We start from the raw sequence: 18,228 nt of genomic DNA on the forward strand, positions 1-18,228 counted from the left end.
CCCAAAAATCATTACATCAGTGACCGTTGACCAACCACATTAAGGTACCCGTACAATATGCATTCAAACGGACCCCGGTACAGGTTTTTTTTCTCCTTTCATTGGCGATGGGCTGAACCCTGTAATCAATTACCTTCTTTCCATGATGAACGTACAGACATGTTTAGTACAGCATCCAGAAGTGAAAACTTTTTATCAACGAAACACTCATACTCATAGCATTTTCCCGGTATCTTTCCCTTAGCCGTTTGTCTGGAAAATTATTTCCATTGACTGTAATGTTTTCGGCTACGTTGTTCAACAAAATCTAGATCAGACCAGCCTGGAGCATGAAAAAAGCCGTAGCCCGTTGAAGGGTGGAGTCCTCGTGAGAACATTCCGCTCTAGACAGTCTGTTTGTTCGATAAATTAAGAGACGCACATCAAAGCAGTAACGGTCATTTAGTGCATAGGAAAAGTGGGACAGACAGACAAGACAAAACAGAAACGAGGAAGAGAAAGAAAAGACCTAGGACCTGCCAGTGGCACCCTCCAACCACCCGCGGCTATGATTGCAATCTCAGTACACTTTTCTAAAGAGGAATTACATTGGGTTTTTTTTAACAGACGTCTCAGGTATACATGAGCTAATGGATACGTCACATTATTTCATTTGTCCTTGATTGTCCGATCTGCACAACGGCAAACAAAAAGACAAACAAACAAACAAATAGACAGACACACAAACAAATAGACAGACACACAAAAACTTCTTCATGTTGAAACAGAAAAAAAAGGGAACAAACTCAATTTTAAAAAAATGCAAACTCCTGAGCATTAGAAATGTAAAACTGATAATTAACAACGAGGAAGTTAAACATGGCTTCAACTAGCACCACAAAGTGTTGTGGTACAAAAGTGCAAAGCCTGAGGGATAATCCCCAATCTCTTTACGTAACTTTGGCCAGCAACACGAGGTGCATGAGGGTACGTTACATATGCAGTAAAACACACACAAAAAAAAGAAGATATCTCTGAACAAACAACTGGGTTTTTTTTTTCTTTCTCTCAGAACATGCTAGAGGAACCCACCACAGCCCCCCTCCCACCCCTTCAAACTCCCACCACACATCTTCTGAACCTCTGCAAAAGGGAGACAACTTCCCCCCCACAGTTATCTTAGGCGGTGAAACTCCTGACCAAACTCCCACCTTGTTCTTACCCCAGTTTGAAACGCAATCGCTTTTAAGGACAAGCAGGTTAACCGAGAACTTGGGGGTTTCCAGAAATCTTGACCTATACCAAAAGTGGGCATTGCCATACCATACCTATAAGAGAGGTTTGGTTTCATTGGTGTGTATATTTGTTTGGTTACAGAGAAGACTCTCCTTGCCTTTTAAAGAAACTGAACAGGGGGCAAAAATTTTACCGTCGATTTTCTCAAAACAGCATTTTTCGGGATTGCCCCCTTGTGCTTAAAACCGGCCAAAAGTGAAATGGTATCATAGGTTTATCACTTCTACCAACCCTGTGAAGTCATTAAAGAGGTGAACTCCTGTTTGAAATATGAAATGGTACAGTTAATGCCACTAGCTACACTACTAAGGTTATTTAATTAAGAGGCGGACCAGTGTGTAAGGATGTTAATAAAGGTGGTGGGACGGGGTGGGAAGGGGGGGGGGGCAACAGACTCCTCCTCCGTTAAGAATCGGGACCAAACACCTGTCCCCAGAAAGTGGGTTTGCAACTTGATTTTTTTGTTTTCGTAAATACGCCTCGCTCAACAAAATTTTAAAACTTCAAAGAGACAATTGAACTAGAAAGAAGCTAATGGAGCAGAATAAAAAGGAAACGAAGGAAGAGACAACAACATTCTGTTGCTGTCGACACAGATTATCTTATCCTCTCACTTACTTAGAACAGAAGGACCTCCCTTTTTGACGGAGGGTAGATCTTTTTTTAAAATCTGCACTGTTGCGACAGGGTTACCTGGTTAGTCGGGTTACATTTTCTGGCATATCTTCTCCATGCTAAAAAAAAAAATGAGCATGCCTCAAAGTCGGACTTCAAAGCATTCCAGGAATAAGGTTGTTTTTTTTTATAGTAGAGGGTTTTACGGCGCTCGCAACTGCATCAGGTCATATGAGCGCCAAGGGGTGGGTGTCAACAGAGAAGACTTTACAGGGAATCAGACTTAGACTGCTCACCTCTCTAGCTTCAACAGCACAAGGTCTGCTTCGACTATCAAGGCACCCCAAGGGGGGGGGGGGGGAATAAGGTTTGTTTCATTTAAAAAAAAAAAAAGTTAGTGAAAAAAACAACAACCTATAACAAGTTGAATTTTCCTATTGCGTAGAAAGTAGAGGAGCAAGTCACAAGACGGAGGCACACTAATTGTTTTGTTTTGTTTCACCTTAGGGGAAAAACTCTGGCCACAATTGTGGTATAGAAAAACTTGGCCTGAGGGGGGGAAAAATCACATCATCTCCGGGGTTTCGTGCGCTATAAATACACTCTCTGACTCCAATGCGGAACAAATTTCTTAAAACGAAAATTGCAGAATCAAAAGATCTGCAAAAAACATAACCCCCAAGAAACTGTAGTTGGACAAAGTGAGTAACTGTGAATTAAATGCAACTGAACGATCTCCGAGAGCTGGGCACACTATCAGTGCATCTTGGCGTGTCCGTTCCTCGTGGTCTCAAGGTCGGACATGGTCAGGGGTTTCCCCGTGCCATTCACCGACCTCTGGCCGCTCTGCTGCCGCCGCGAGGGTGGTGCGCCGTCCGCCATCAGGTTACAGCCGCTCTCCTCACGTCCAGGGGCCAGCGAGCCGTCCACACCGACGCCCTCCCCTTCCCCCTTCCCGCCCCTCCCGTGCTCGTCCTCCACGATGCGCCCGTTGACCAGACGCCGGACCACGGTCATCGGCTGGTCCTCCCCGCTGCTGCTACATGCCCCGGGCACACCCTCGTCCTCCTCCTCCTCCGTCTCCTCACAACCCCTACAGGTCTGCTCGCTGACCGAGACATCCGCGTGACCGTCATGAACCTGTGAGTCCGCCATGTCCTTCCCGCCGAGAGCGCAGCCAGCTCCCAGAAAGCCGCTGTCGTCATAGTCGTCCAGCCTCTTGGCGCTGCTGGCCGTCGACTCGCAACTCACGTTGGAGGAGCAGCACGTGTTGTTGCCGACGCAGTAGTTGGACGACGGGCTCTTGACCGCCTCCCCAGCCGGGCACTGGTCGGGCGGGTTGTCCGCCGGCAACAGGCCAAACGCCTTGGCGATCAGCACAAACAGCTTGCCCTGGCACGGGATCAGGATGAACTGGTGCGCGATGGCAAACAGGCGGTAGTACTTGCCGTGGAACGGGTCCGACACGGCCGGGCACAGCATGTTGTTCAGGTTCACCTGGGACACCTGAGGACAGCAATTGTTCCGTTTGACCCCGGTTTCAAATCAAAAGGAACACCAAGAAATGTAGATGATTGCCAAAGAATAGATGTGTTACAAGAGAGTAGCATACACAAAAAAAGGAGGAGGAGAGATAAGGACGACAGGCGGTTGATAGGAAAGAAGGAGCAAACCACACTACAGCACCCGTCAACCGCCCATCTCCTAGAAAGTAACATACAAGTAAAAGAGAAAGGAGACATACGAAGGGGGCAGCAGATGTTTAATAGGGAAAAATAAATGGAGCAAACCGCACCAGAGCAAGGTCATTTATCTCTTTATCTCTCGAGGGGGTTTAGTTTTAGTTTTAGTGGAATCAGGCTCTCGTCAATTTTTGGGCATGTAGAGTTATTGGTATCATCTTAAAGCTTGTTCACTTGTCTTTATTTGGATGAAAAAAAATCTGTTTATCTTAAATTTAAATACAAGTCGAGATATCTGAGAATGAAGGAGGTGGGGTCACCTGTTTTCAGAGACATAATTAGTGAGAAAATGGCTGAAAAAGATTGGTTATTTCCTCAGCTTAAGAGTCTGTGGCAACTGAAAATTTACATTTATTTTACCTTTAATCAACGTTATTCAGAAAAATCCACACAGAAATGAGTTTTTTAATGGGCATGAAAGGTGTAGCACCCAAAAACAAAAATTTGATAAAAATTCACAAACCTGCACAAAAATGCGAGTTTCTTCACTTTGATTATTTTGACGAGAGCCTGATTCCACCGCACTGCCTCACGTATGGTTCCATTGTATGCTTTGCACCTGCCCATCCTAAAACTTCGACCATTTAGTCATCTGGAGCCTCCTGTCATGTGCTGCATTTCGTGGCGTAGGTGGCCAAGTCAAGTAGTGAGGCTCTCAGACTCCCAACCATAAGGTCGTGGGTTCAAATCCCGTCAGGGGCCCGATGTTGTGTCCTTGGGAAAGGCACTTTATACGAATTTTCCCTTACTTCACCCAGGTGGGAATAGGCGGTGAAAGATCTTGTCAGTTTGTTAGTTGAAGTTAATGGGCGCTTAATCAGCTGCTTGCACTGTATGCTTCCCGAGAAGCCGAGACGGTTCCCACGTCTTCTATGGTCTGCTGGGGTAATAATAATATAGTGTAAAGCGCATAGAGCTTGCTGTCGAGCGGGGAAATGCGCTATACAAATAGTTTTAATTACTATTATTATCATTACTACTACTATTATAAAGACAACAGAATGACTTACATAAGCCAGCAGCTGCAAAGGCAGGAAGTGGTAGATAAATAAAAACCCAAAGGAGACCATCGGCCAGCTGAAGTCAAAGAGCTCCTCGGGGATGAAGGGATCTGTAACGCACAAGGGGAGTGGAGAGGAGAACACATTAGCCGATCACACAATCAGATTGTTGTTGTTGCTGTTGTTATAGTTGTTATTGTTGATGTTGTTGTTGTTATAATTGTTATTGTTGATGTTGTTGTTGTTGCTGTTATTGTTGTTGTTATTGTTGTTGTTGCTGTTGTTATTGTTGTTGTTGCTGTTGTTATTGTTGTTGTTGCTGTTGTTATTGTTGATGTTGTTGTTGCTGTTGTTATAGTAGTTATTGTTGATGTTGTTGTTGTTATAGTAGTTATTGTTGATGTTGTTGTTGTTGTTATCAATCCAGCAACAGCTGGGCTCTCGCCCTTCTGTCCAATGCCATGTAGTGATAAGTGCAGGTTTGCTGCAGTTGCTGTAATGTTCCATAGAGTGTGTTGTCAATGTTAGGTCTCGGAGGGAGAAGGGTAGCTCAGAGGTCATTTAGGGCTGTCCAGTGGAAAGTGTGATGATCCACGTATACAAACAAATTGAGCAGGCACATTATTGGTGGACACTAAAACTTATAAAAATAAACAAAAGCAATGTACAAAGGAGAAAACATATTTTTGTAATTTTGTTTTGTTTTTGTAAAGTGTTTTACGGCGCTCGCAACTGCATAAGGTCATATGAGCACGCGGGACATTAAACTTTTTCAGTTGGTAGGAAATTTTGAATTTTGCCCGCGTGGCGGATGAAGCCTACTCTTATTGATTTTAGACCACCAAGGGATCTTTAACGTGCGCAACTTGCACACGGGCCCTCCGAGATTTTTTGCCCTTGTCCGAGAAGGCTAGATGTCGGGGTGTGGCAGAAAGACAGCAGTAAGAAGAAGCCAAGGAGTAGCAGTAGAAAGGCTGTAGAAAGAATCAGGAGCCCAGAGGAGGGGGCAAAGGAGATGAGGGAGTGGGGACAGAAAGAGGAGACAAAAGCAGACGACAGAACATTGCTAGAGAGCAGGAAAGGAGGTGAAATGAGACAAATTTAGAGAAGAAAATGTTTCTGTCACTACCCGTATTCGAACCCGGGACCTTTGAATGAGAGGCCAACACCTTAACCTCTAAGCCACGAGAGCCCCCTGAAAACATTTAATCAACTTGAGTTGGCACATACTTAGCAGACACTGAAACTTTAAAACAAAAGCAAATAATCACGGACATGAAACAAAACCAAAAGTACTGGATAAACAAAGTCATTCAAGTGAACCGTTCCAGAAATAATTTTCCATTTATCAAAAATCGACCAAAACAAAAAGCTAGGCGTTGACGTTTTTCCCTAGCAACCTAAGAGCAAAATAACAACATAAAATTTGGAAATAAGCAAGCCATAATTTTCGTCAAGAAAATGTAATGCCTAAAGCTCTTTCATTTTTCTCACAAAGTCACGTGCCCCAAAACTGACGTCCAACAGTCTTTCAGAATAGAAGAATCGTCCCTTCCACAAGGCATAAAAGGCTTCCCAAGCAAAAACCCTTGCCACAAGAAAAAAAATCTTGCAAGTGAAATAAATGCTGTCTTACAACTTTACACAACCATCTGTCACAGTTGACAGAACAATGCATCTCTTTATTTGACCTCGCTTCAAGTGTAAGCAACTCCCCCCCACCCCTCCCAATAAAAAAAAAGTTAAAAATTTATTTTTTTTTAATTAAAAGGTTAAAAAATGACAACCCCCCTTCCCAATAAAAAAAAGTTAAAATTAAAAAAAAAAAAAAAAATTAAAAGGTTAAAAAATGACAAAGTTTTCTTTCAGCAGGAACAAATTGCATGTCTCCAGTATCATAAAAAAACCCAACCCAGTTATTACAATGACAGTCATTTTGTAAAGTGTGAGTTGCGAGCGCCGTAAAACCCTATACTAAACAAACAAACAAAAGTGTGAAACTTTTCAGGGAGAGAAAATCCCAAGCTCAACATAGGGAGGGAATACCCATTCTCAGAACCGTACAGCTGTAAGATGACAAAACGCCTTTTTTCTTTTCTTTTTCATTTTGGAGCCAAATCGAGAAAGCCTGATCAGTAACCCTACTTGTGTGAAAAAATCAAACTGATATTGTGACTAGTTACGCTGACAAAAGAAACCCTATTTTTCTCAAAACTGCTCTGGAGAAAAAAAGGAGTTTTGTCAGTCTCAAAACTGCTCTGAAGAAAAAAAGGCAGTGTAGCCCAATCCACTAATAGTATAATACAGCAACAATCCCACGGTTGTAGCAAAACATTATTTCACTTATACATACAGAGAAGAAAATTAACGCAATAACGGTCACTCTGATATTTTTAGTTTTGGTAAGAGTATTACAGCACTTGCAACACAATAAGGTTATATAAGTGCCGAATATTAGAAGTGTTATAAATGAGTAACAAACCAAAAAAAGGAGGAGAGATAATTTAGTTTTAGCAAGAGTTTTACAGCACTTGCAACACAATAAGGTCATATGAGTGCCGAAGATTAGAGGTGTTACAAGAGAGTAACAAACTCTAAAAAGAAAAAGGGGAGATAAAGTCGATAGATGTTTGACAGGAAAGAAGAAGCAAACTACACCAGGGTCGTTCTGAGTAAGGAAAAAGTAAGACAAATAAACAGAAACAAGTGAGGGATATATAGTAAAGAAGTAGGATCTGTCAGTGGCACCCTCCAACCACCCGCAATTTCACCTACCTCCAGTCTTCATTAGATAGAACGGAATAATCAACATCAGGACGTGCTGAAGAAAGTAAACCCCAGTCTCAAAAGGAAGCTGAAAAGGAAACAAGTGGGATGGTAGTTATTTTAAGACTTAAAAGTAATTATAAAAATAATAATAAAAATAATAATAAAAATAATCATAATAGACTGCATTTATACAGCACTCTATCCCATATTAGGGTGAGCTCTGAGCGCTTTTCATCAATCATATAAATATGATCAGTGAGAGATTCACATAAGATAAAATCACAGTTACAAGAACAACCAGTTCAACCACATAACGAAGAACTTTCACAACCATACATAGATCATATACACGTAAGGACAGCAGAAAAAACAAAACATATCAGCTGTTACAAACACACCACAACTAAGAATCAAACGAATGATTCAGATGTATAGCACTTCACTACCCATATCAACAAAGGTGGAGAATAAAACGAAATGACAACGGCAATCAACATAACAAGTGGTAAAAATACTTTCCTTTTTTGTGGTTGAGATCTTCAAAATACAGTGACAAACAAAAAAAAAAACAAAACAAAAAAAAGAGAAAGAAAAGAAAAATACAGTCATTTCTTGGTGGCATGAGAGACGAAAGAACTGACTGACAATTTGCACTAATTCTTTTATTACATGGTGATTCTCATTTCCTTTCCTCGATCTCCAACCCATTATTCATTATAAATAAAGGAATTGGTCCTTAGCCTCTGCTGAACAAGCTGAATTAGCGCAATATACACAACTTACAAAGGTTTATAAAAATCACACAGTCACAAAATCAGTAGGAGTTGTTCATTTAACGAACAAAGCTGAAGACAATTATAGCAATCGAAAGGGGTGTTGGTAACGCATTTTTAATGAAATCATGGCATTAATATTGTTATCAGCCGGGCACGGCCGCCCTCAGCGTACACTTTCAGTATACGGAAACGAGTCGAATCTATTTATAGAAATCGGATTTATCCGTTCTAAAATAATTGTGATGAAGCAGATGCCAAAAATAGACATCATTCCGCCAGGAAATTCGTGTGTCCGCCGAATAACACACAGTGAAATCTGCACTTTCTCAAGCGAAATATCCACTTTTTAACAAAACAAAAACCACTTGGGAGACTATAACGTAAATCCCAAAGACAGTACAGTAGGCTAGCTGTCGTCAGGAGGATGGGGAACACCACCACAAGCCCCAGCACCAGAACAGTCGGAGACAGTAGTGACAGTGACACTAATACTACTGCTAATATCAACTGTGCAACCGACGCGGTAAAGAGTGGTGGGTATTTAATTGCAGACTTAGAGCCAGACCATCATTAACGAGGGAGAAAAAAACCATACGACATTTCATGAAAACCCAGATTTACCACGATTTAGAGTCTAGATCTAGATATAGATATCTAGATTCTAGATCCCTTTGTTAAAACAACTGTTAATGTTGCTGTCGTGCCCAATACCATAGATCTAGACTCTACCACACAACTCTTGACTAGATGTCTAATCCTTCTTTAATTTTAACAAAACTAAACCTGCATATTACATACTTTTGTCTCACTATAACTTTTAGTAAAAGAAGCAAGAGTTTGATTAACGCTATACACAAGCGAGAGGATTAATTTGATCTTGACCTAGAGGACCTATATCTAGAATCTAGATAATACAAAGCATAATAATTTTTTTTTTAAAGCTTTTTCGTATTTTTTAATGCTAAAAAATCTAGTAGCAAAAAAGTTGTACTCCATTTCTACATGTATTTCCCAGATGAACCAAGAGAGGACTGGTCAGTTCTCAAAGCTGACATAGCACGCCTAAACCAAGGTACGTCAATATACCATGTATTTTACCCCCTCTTGTGTTTGTTTGAGTCTGAACACAAGTCTTGCAGTCTTACTCTTAATTATTCATGAAGTTGTTTTTACGCCCCCATCGACACAATTTAAGACAGTCTTGAACGCCCCCATCGACACAATTTAAGACAGTCTTGAATTCATCCACTATATACTTTGTTCCTTGAAATGGTCCTGCTGTTTTAAAATACATTTACAATAGTTTTGGTGGAAACTGAGCAGAAATGGGTTGGGATGGGGGAGCCTTTGGCTGTATCATCTTTTGTAAAACAGTGAAAGGCATTACATCAATGCTTACAAAAAGCAAAAGTGCTTCATTTGTCGATTAGTTATGGAGTACTGAGTTTGACACTTCATAACTGTTTGAGAGCAGAACCATCATCAACATACTACTATAAGTAATAGTACACATTGTTAAAAACTGAAATGACTTTAAAAGATCAAACTGAAGCATCACAACATTAATACATCACCAATACTCTACCTGTAAAATGTACAACTGAGATTTTTTTTTTTTGTCGTCAGGTTGGTAATTTCACTTTTAAGGGAAGATCATGAAACACGATATAAATATTTGTATTTACTAGAAAATTAAAGCACCTATGTTCCAGTCCAGTCACATACGCTCAAACAAGATTCCTTTTTTTTCTGTTGTTGGAGATGAATGAAATGATTTCCACATCTGACCACCACTTTCTTTATATATATGTACCTTTTTAAGGAGACAGAGAAATGGAAATTTGCTTTGGCGACAGTCCCGAGTTGGATCTGGGTCGTCACTTTAAGCGATGCCGCAAAAATCCAGGGCACAAGGACTTCATCAGTGTAAAGGATGTTTCCTTGCAACACATCCCTGAACCCTGGAGACACCCCAATGTGCTGAGAGCGGTTCAGCTGTTGTCAGCTTTCACTGTCAGACTTGTGGTCAGGTAGGTCGGCCTGAGATCCCTACACTGTTCATTAAGTCAATGACTCTCATTTATTTATTTATTTATTTATTTAATTATTTATTTATTTATTTATTGAATAACTAATTCATTCATTCATTCATTCATTTATTTATTTTAAAAAATTTCTTTCTTTCTTTATTCAATCATTCATTGACTTACTTATTTACTTTATTTTCTTTTTGGGATATCTAAATAGAGGACTCTGAAACTATATATCTTGTACCCTATTTAATTTCATGACACTAGCAACTTCATATGTGCAAAATAGAGTCCTTACCCCAAAATGAAACAGACTGACTGTAGATGCACAATGCATACTGAGGCAATCAACAAACATGGGTTTACGACAAATGACTTGTGTAACTATGTGTATCAACAGCACAGCGGCCATAAACGCACGCACACGTGTACATGCAAGCAAACAGCCCTTCATTTCCCCACTACCCTCATACTTATATGCAAATGTAGCATAATGGTTTTATTTTATGTGAATGCACATTGAAATGTAACTTTCATGGGTATTTCTGCTGATAACCACATTAGACTGTGTTATTTTGAGAACTGCAAGAATTAAAAGACACGTTTTGAAACAACAGTGCCGGAAATTCAAACCTAAATTACAATTAATTCAGTACGGCTCTTATTTGAATAATTCCAGTGTCGGATACCCACCGGCTCAAATCCTTGAGATCTTCTAAATTCTCTTTGTTAAAATTTATTCATACATGTCTCAACCCCCCGGGGCAGTGCCACAGACTGAAGGGTCTTTAGGCCATTCCCAAAGGGGGGACATTTCTCATTCAAGCATAGTAGAATTGTAAATGGGCTGATTCGTGTCACGCTCATAACTGTGCCTGATCTACAACAGGGAACTGCTGCTTTTTCTTTCCTGATCCTTACTATTGTCATTTTTCCTCTACTTCTTTTGTATGTTTGTCACTCTCTTGTGACCTGCTATTTTGGGGTGCCTTGATAGCTGAAGCAGACCTTGTGCTGTTGAAGCTAGAGAGGTGAGCTGAGTAACCCTGATTCACTGTAAAGACTTCTTTGTTGACACCCACCCCTTGGCGCTCATATGACCTTATGCAGTTGCGAGCGCCGTAAAACCTCTACTATAGTTTTAAAAAATATATACATATCTCATAAGCAAATATCTCAAAATGAGATTGGCACATAATTTTCACCATCCAACTTTTTCTCTGAACAGATATACTAGCATGAAGCGCCCTAATGAATTTGGCTCTCCTAACCTCAAGGGGACAAAGGTCATGCGACTGGGTAGTGGTTTCTTTGACATCGGTGCCTTGGAGAGGGACCGCCAGAATCAACCCTGCCCCCTCAAAAACTGCCCTCTGTCTAGCGACCCCGACCACGAGGTCAGTCCCTTTTTCTACATCCAGACAGCGGCCCACGTGGTGTTCGACGACCAGGAAGCCCGCCACACGACCGTCGAGTTTTTCTACGACTCCGAAGATGACAAACAAACCAGCGTAGTCCGCTGCCAGGGAGTAACGGTGGCCGGGGGCACGCTCAGCGATGACCACAGTCAGCTCAAGTGTTTCACGCACGACCTCACCTTGCTCACACGACTCGAATCTCTGCTGGACCTGGCACAGCCAGAGCCCAACATTCTGCCAAAGAAGAGCTCTCTGTGCTTGGTCATTTCCCACCCTCACGGATGCAGCAAGCACATTTCATTTGGAGTCCTGCTCGACTTGAGAGAGCTGAACCAGCTGACGGATAACCTCATTCTGGAGGGCTGCCAGAAGATCTATGAGGACAGAGATTATCTAAAAACCATTGGCTTAACTGATGCCGACATCGACAGAATACGTTTACTCATGGACATGAATGGGGGGACCACTACATTCCAGGCAATGAAGGCCAATGGGGTTGAGCAAACTCTTAATCAGTTTCCGAATGCAAGTGAATTAAAGGAATGCATTGACCTTCTGCGGGCATCTCCTGCCAATCCTGGCAGTGGAATAGCCCAGTTTACAGAGAGCATCATGGACTACTTCAAGGCACACCAAGACGAGAGAGCTGCGGCGGGCTTTCAAGAACTGATGAACATTACCAAGTCAGTGTGGGGCAAAAACCGGGGACAGATGATGTGGACGATCAAGTACAGTGCGGCCACCTGCCCAGGCAGCTCAGGGGCCCCTGTGTTTGTCCTCGACACACGCTCGGCCACATGTCGGATACTGGGCGGCCCGCACAGTCGTTGTGGGAGGGATGGCCGGAACCAGAGTGGGCTCAGTACAAGCATGCCCTTCCAAATTCTCTGACAGTTCAGGCTTGCTACTAACATACATAACAATAGCAAATAGCATTTGTATAGCGCACATCCCCGCCGACAGTAAGCTCAATGCGTTTTACACTATAATATTACCTCAGCAGACAATAGAGCACTCAAAAACATTCTCAGCTTCTTAGAACACTAGGGAACATTCTCAGCTTCCCGGGAAGCATACAGTGCAAGCAGCTGATGAAGCGCTCAAACACTAGCAAACTGACAAGATCTTTTACTAAGTATAGCTGGGTACCTCTTCTCATCTGAGTGAAGTGAGGAAAATTCGTGTAAAGTGCCATTCCCAAGGACACAATGTCGGACCCCAGACAGGATTCGAACCCAAGATTTATGGTTGTGAGTCAGAGAGCGTAACCACGAAGCCACCGATGCCACATTTCATTCCAGATCCGGTGAATTTGTTACTGACATTCCATTCCAGATCCCCTGAATTTGTTATTAACATTCCATTCCAGATCCCCTGAATTTGTTACTAACATTCCATTCCAGATTCTCTGAATTTGTTACTAACATTCCATTCCAGATCCCCTGAATTTGTTACTAACATTCCATATCCCCTGAATTTGTTACTAACATTCCATTCCAGATCCCCTGAATTTGTTACTGACATTCCATTCCAGATCCCCTCAATTTGTTAGTAACATTCCATTCCAGATTCCCTGAATTTGTTACTAACATTCCATTCCAGACTCTGTACAAACGTTTCATTGGAGAATTTCTGACCTGTTCCTACCATTCTTTTCAAGATTCTCTGACTCAGAGGTACCAGCAATCCAGTCAAGAAATTATCAGAACCTCAACTTGCTTGCAAAATGAAGTACCTAGCATATATATGACAGACACCAGTTGAGGAAATGCCTTTAGTTTTGTTTTAGTTGCTACAAACACTAGCGTATGTTTGCCATGGTAAAACAAAGTGCCCTTCTGGGACAAATAAAAGTGTAATTTATTTATTTATTTATCTAATTAGGTTATTATAAGAGCTGAAGATTACAGGTGTTACTAGATAGTAATGTACAAAAAAGAAAAAAAAAAAAGTAGGACAGAAGGCCCCCAAATGTTAGGTAGGAATGGAGCAGACCACACCAGAACACCCACGAACCACCCACAGAAAAAGAGTATGAACAGGAAAATAGAATTCCACTGAGAGACAGAGGGGAAGAGAGGCAATGTTTATTTAAACAAGGCACCCGAGCCACATATACTTCACACTTGATGTTTTTGGACACAAAAGTATATATATTTATAATATACTAAAATATGATATAACTTTTGCGGCTAAACGGACAGAACAGAACCCAATTTCTTTTATCCCCTGACAAAAAAATTTCACCTTGACCTATATAAGTAATTTCAAAACACACTCCCTTTATTTCTTTGCAATGGGGATACATGTAAAAGTTACATACGTCATCTCATCTATTCTCATCTCATCTATTCTCATCTCAGTTAGCCTACTTCATTCAGTATGCTGACATTTTTGCTGTGACTTAGGGTAAAGTTATTTCTCGTATGAATCTCTTTTTGGGTACTCACTCGTATCCCACATACACACAGATTTGTATTGTGCTTCAAACCAGGAGCACATCACAATAAATAGCATTTCAACTAACCAACATTACTTGTCACCATCTTGCATGTAGTTTTCATCTTTGGTTTAAACTAGGGAAGATTTGGTGCGCTGCAAGGCAATATTAGGTAGAAAGGGAGAGTATGAGAGGGAGAGAGAGAGAGAAATGGTATGGGTTCAACGCCTTTATCAACATTATTGGGTTATTTTAGAGGCGGAACTCCAAGTTTAACGTCCATCTCCGAAAGGACTGAGCCAAATGGGAATAATTTCGCGCTTTCCCAAGGACAAAACGTCGGACCGAGCTGAGAATCAAACCTCCGAACCCGCAATCTCACGATTACGAGTCCTGTAGCCTAGCCTAGACAAAGAAAGGGGTGGAAACAGGTGAAGAAAATAATATATATGTGAGGCAGCGTGGTGGAATCAGGCTCTCGTCAAAATAATCAAATGTGAAAAAACTTGCATTTTTCCGCAGGTTTATGAATTTTTTCCAAATTTTTGTTTTTTGGCTCAATGCCTTTCATGCCCATGCATTAAAAACTCATTTTTGAGTGGATTTTTCTGAAAAACGTCGATTAAAGGCACCAAAAAATGTAAATTTTCAGTTACCACGGACTCTAAAGCTCAGGAAATGACTAATCTTTGGCGGCCATTTTCTCACTTATTTTACCTCTGAAAACAGGTGACCCACATCCCCTTCATTCGCAAATATCTCGATTTGTATTCAAGATAAATGGATATTTTTTTCATCCAAATAAAGACAAGTGAACAAGCTTTAAGATGATACCAATAACTCTACATGCCCAAAAACTGACGAGAGCCTGATTCCACCACGCTGCGTCACATATGTACCGTATGACATGAGAGCATGAGCACGACAGTGTGAATGTGACTTCCACATCGGTCTGGTGTTGAAGGGGCTGGATAATAGGTGTTTCTGTACGTAACATAAAACAAAGAAAACAGGAAAGAGAGATAAAGACGTTAGATAGATGTCCGGTACCGTAGTCAAGTAGGAAAGATGGAGCACACCATACCAGAATCATCTTCATCATCTCTCTCCCTTCTTTTCTTTGTATGTTACTCAGGTGCATCTATCACCCTGTACGCACACATGTATGTTGTCGCTGTTGCAAGCAATCCAATTAAGTCCAAATTTGGAGAACTTTTGATTTTTACAGTTGTCGCTGTTGCAAGCAATCCAATTAAGTCCAAATTTGGAGAACTTTTGATTTTTACAAACTCCCAAAGCTCTATCCAAGATGGAACTTTCATCAGCATCAATAAAATGAAGTTTAACGCTATGGTCGGTCAAGGCTTACAACTTTATTGCTTTTCTTGATTCCTGAAAGGAACAACACAACAAACCTTACTTTATTTTTGGTCAAAGGTGTATAAAAAACTCAGACTTCATTAAGTGGATTGCTTGCACCACCAACGATAAATATATATATATGTCAGGCATCATGGTCAAATCAGGCACTCGCCAAAATAAGGAACTAGAAGAAAACGGCATTTTAGCAGCGGTTTGGCAATTTTTTTCTCGAATTTTTGTTCTCCAACTCAACACCTTTTATATCAATTTAAAAACAAAATTTTTCTGGATTTTATTGAAGGCACAAAAAATGTAAATTTTCATTTCCCAAGGCCTCTCAAGCTATGGAAACTACCAACATTTGGAGGCCATTTTCCTTGATAGATTTACCTCCGAAATCAGGAAACCCCCGCCTTCTTCAATAGGATACATCTCAACTTCTATTCCTGATATCTTTAAGGTGATACCATTAACTCAACACGCCTAAAAATTGACGAGCGCCTGATTCCACCGCGTCGTGACACACATGCACATGTTCCTGGGTGTGTGCACGAACGACTCACCAGCCTGGTGTTGATGACGGGGAACAAGATGGCGATGGGGGCGCCTGTGAGCATGTGCATGTGCAGCCTGAACGCAGACGTCACGATCCGGCTTGGTGGGGCCGCCAGGATGAATATCTGGGGAGGAAAAAAACAACAGTCTTTGAAGGTTCTGTCGCGTTTGTTGGTTTGTTTGTTTGTTTGTTTGTTTGAGTAAACAGAATCAAACAAAGTCTTTTTTTCTTTTTTTGGGGTTTTTTTTGGTTTTTGTAAAGTGTTTTACGGCGTTCGCAACTGCATAAGGTCATATGAGCGCGCGGGACACACCTAATATTTTCAGTTGGTAGGAAATTTTGAATTTTGCCCGGGTGGCGGCCGAAGCCTACTCTTATCGATTTTAGACCACCAAGGGATCTTTAACGTGCGCAATTTGCACACGGGCCCTCCGAGATTTTTCGCCCCCCTTTTTCTTTTTGTAAGAGTTTTACGGCACTTACAACACAATAAGATCACATAAATGTCGAGGAATAAATGTGTTTCAAGAGAGTTTTTGTTTTGGCAGAGGTTTTACTGCGCTCCCAACTGCATAATGTCATATGAGCGCCAGAAGATAGAGGTGTTACAAGAGGGTAACGAACAAAAAAAAAAGGAGGAAGAGAGATAAGGACGATAGAAGTTTGATAGGAAAGAACAAGCAAACCCCACTAGAGCACCCGTCAACCACCCACGTTTGTTTGTTTGAGTAAACAGAAACATACAAAGTCTTTGTTTGAGGGGCCTGTCACATTTGTCTGTTAAGTTTTTTACTTTTAGTAAGAGTTCTACAGCACAGGCAACACAATAAGGTCAAATAAGTGCCGAAGATTAGAGGTGTGTGTTACAAGAGAGTAACAAACATAAAAAAAGAAAGAGGGGAGATAGAGACGATAGATTTTTTTATAGGAAAGAAGGAGCAAACCAGACCAGAGCACCCGCCAACCACCCACATTTCTGTAACAACCACCCACATTTCTGTAACAACCACCTACATTTCTGTAACAACCACCCACATTTCTGTAACAACCATCCACATTTCTGTAACAACCACCCACATTTCTGTAACAACCACCCACATTTCTGTAACAACCACCCACATTCTGTAACAACCACCCACATTTCTGTAACAACCACCCACATTTCTGTAAACAGAAGCATACAAAGTCTTTGAAGGGCCTCTCACATTGTTTGAGTGACAGAAACATCATACAAACACATGAGCGGTCATTTAGAGCTGGGGAAAAGTAAAACCAACAGAGGGAAAGTAAAGAAGCAGGACCTATCAAGGGCGCCCTCCAACCACCCACAAGGACCGCTACATGCAGGGAAAAGCAAGACAATACGTATGGAAACCAAGGAGAGTTAGTAAAGGAGTAGGACCTATAACAAGCCTTGCCCACAAATCACCCCTCCTCCCCATTACTTGTTTTTGTAAGAGTTTTAATAAACTTTTACGGCACTTGCAACACAATAAGGCCATATAAGTGCCGCCGAAAATGTTAAGGAGTTGCGAGAGAGTAACAAACACAAATATGAAGGAGGAAAGATAAGGACGATAGATGTTTGACAGGAAAGAAGAAGCAAACCACACCAGAGCACCCGCCAACCACCCCTCCTCTCCGTCTCTTGGATCATACGCCCGTCTTCCGAATGACTTGTTGCGTCGAATGCCACTTTTAATATAATTCAATACCGGCTAGCCACGCAAAAAGAAAGAAAGAAAAAACCCAAACTCACACTGTTCTATCATCACTTAGTCTTGTTGAGTTTAGTTACGTACACCAGACAAGCGCTCGTCATCAATTCAGTGTTGAGGGGAAAAAATTGGGACAAAGACACCCCCCCCCCCCCCCCCCGAAAAAAAGGTTAGTTTTAGTAGAGGTTTTACGGCGCTCGCAACTGCATTAGGTCATATGAGCGCCGGAAGCTTATAGCTGTTACAAGAGAGTAACAAACATAAAAAAGAAGAAGGGGAGATAAGGACTATAGATGTTTGACAGGAAAGAAGAAGCAAACCACACCAGACCACCCGCCAACCACAAAACAAACAAAAACCGCAAAAGAGCGCACGGTAAAACATTCGTATCGCCACGATAGAAGTGCGCCAAGTGGCTGGGACCAAGGCCGGGTCGAGCGAGAGCAGCAGAATAAATTACACATATCGTAGCTAGATCTAGTTGTGACTCGGAAAAAAAACCCATCTGCAATGTAAATTAATATCA

At 41.4% G+C, this 18,228-nt stretch overlaps 2 protein-coding genes across 2 annotated transcripts; one reads left to right on the top strand and one right to left on the bottom strand.

Annotated features, from left to right (window-relative positions):
• Positions 1 to 2,274: 2,274 nt before the first annotated feature.
• On the bottom strand, positions 2,275 to 16,108 carry LOC101854842 (transmembrane protein 164; the record flags this gene model as incomplete). Its single annotated transcript, XM_013090544.1, is given in 4 exon segments — positions 2,275 to 3,396; positions 4,643 to 4,743; positions 7,409 to 7,487; positions 15,992 to 16,108. Coding segments are annotated over 4 exon segments (1,047 nt in total), but the record flags the coding sequence as incomplete, so codon positions are not given.
• LOC101853280 lies at positions 8,424 to 12,625 on the top strand. Its single transcript, XM_005112588.3, has 4 exons — positions 8,424 to 8,711; positions 9,194 to 9,250; positions 10,001 to 10,208; positions 11,437 to 12,625. The coding sequence occupies exons 1-4, from the start codon at positions 8,603 to 8,605 to the stop codon at positions 12,515 to 12,517; spliced, it is 1,455 nt and encodes a 484-aa protein (XP_005112645.1). The 5' UTR covers positions 8,424 to 8,602; the 3' UTR covers positions 12,518 to 12,625.
• Positions 16,109 to 18,228: the final 2,120 nt, after the last annotated feature.

This window comes from Aplysia californica, unplaced genomic scaffold (assembly GCF_000002075.1).
Source record: "Aplysia californica isolate F4 #8 unplaced genomic scaffold, AplCal3.0 scaffold01329, whole genome shotgun sequence".
Taxonomy (NCBI): domain Eukaryota; kingdom Metazoa; phylum Mollusca; class Gastropoda; order Aplysiida; family Aplysiidae; genus Aplysia; species Aplysia californica.

Coding starts and splice junctions, on each gene's coding strand:
- LOC101853280 (XM_005112588.3), top strand. CDS start 8,603: ATGGGGAACACCACCACAAGCCCCAGCACCAGAACAGTCGGAGACAGT. Junction 8,712..9,193: donor AACCGACGCGGTAAAGAGTG/GTGGGTATTTAA, acceptor TGTATTTCCCAG/ATGAACCAAGAGAGGACTGG. Junction 10,209..11,436: donor ACTGTCAGACTTGTGGTCAG/GTAGGTCGGCCT, acceptor TTCTCTGAACAG/ATATACTAGCATGAAGCGCC.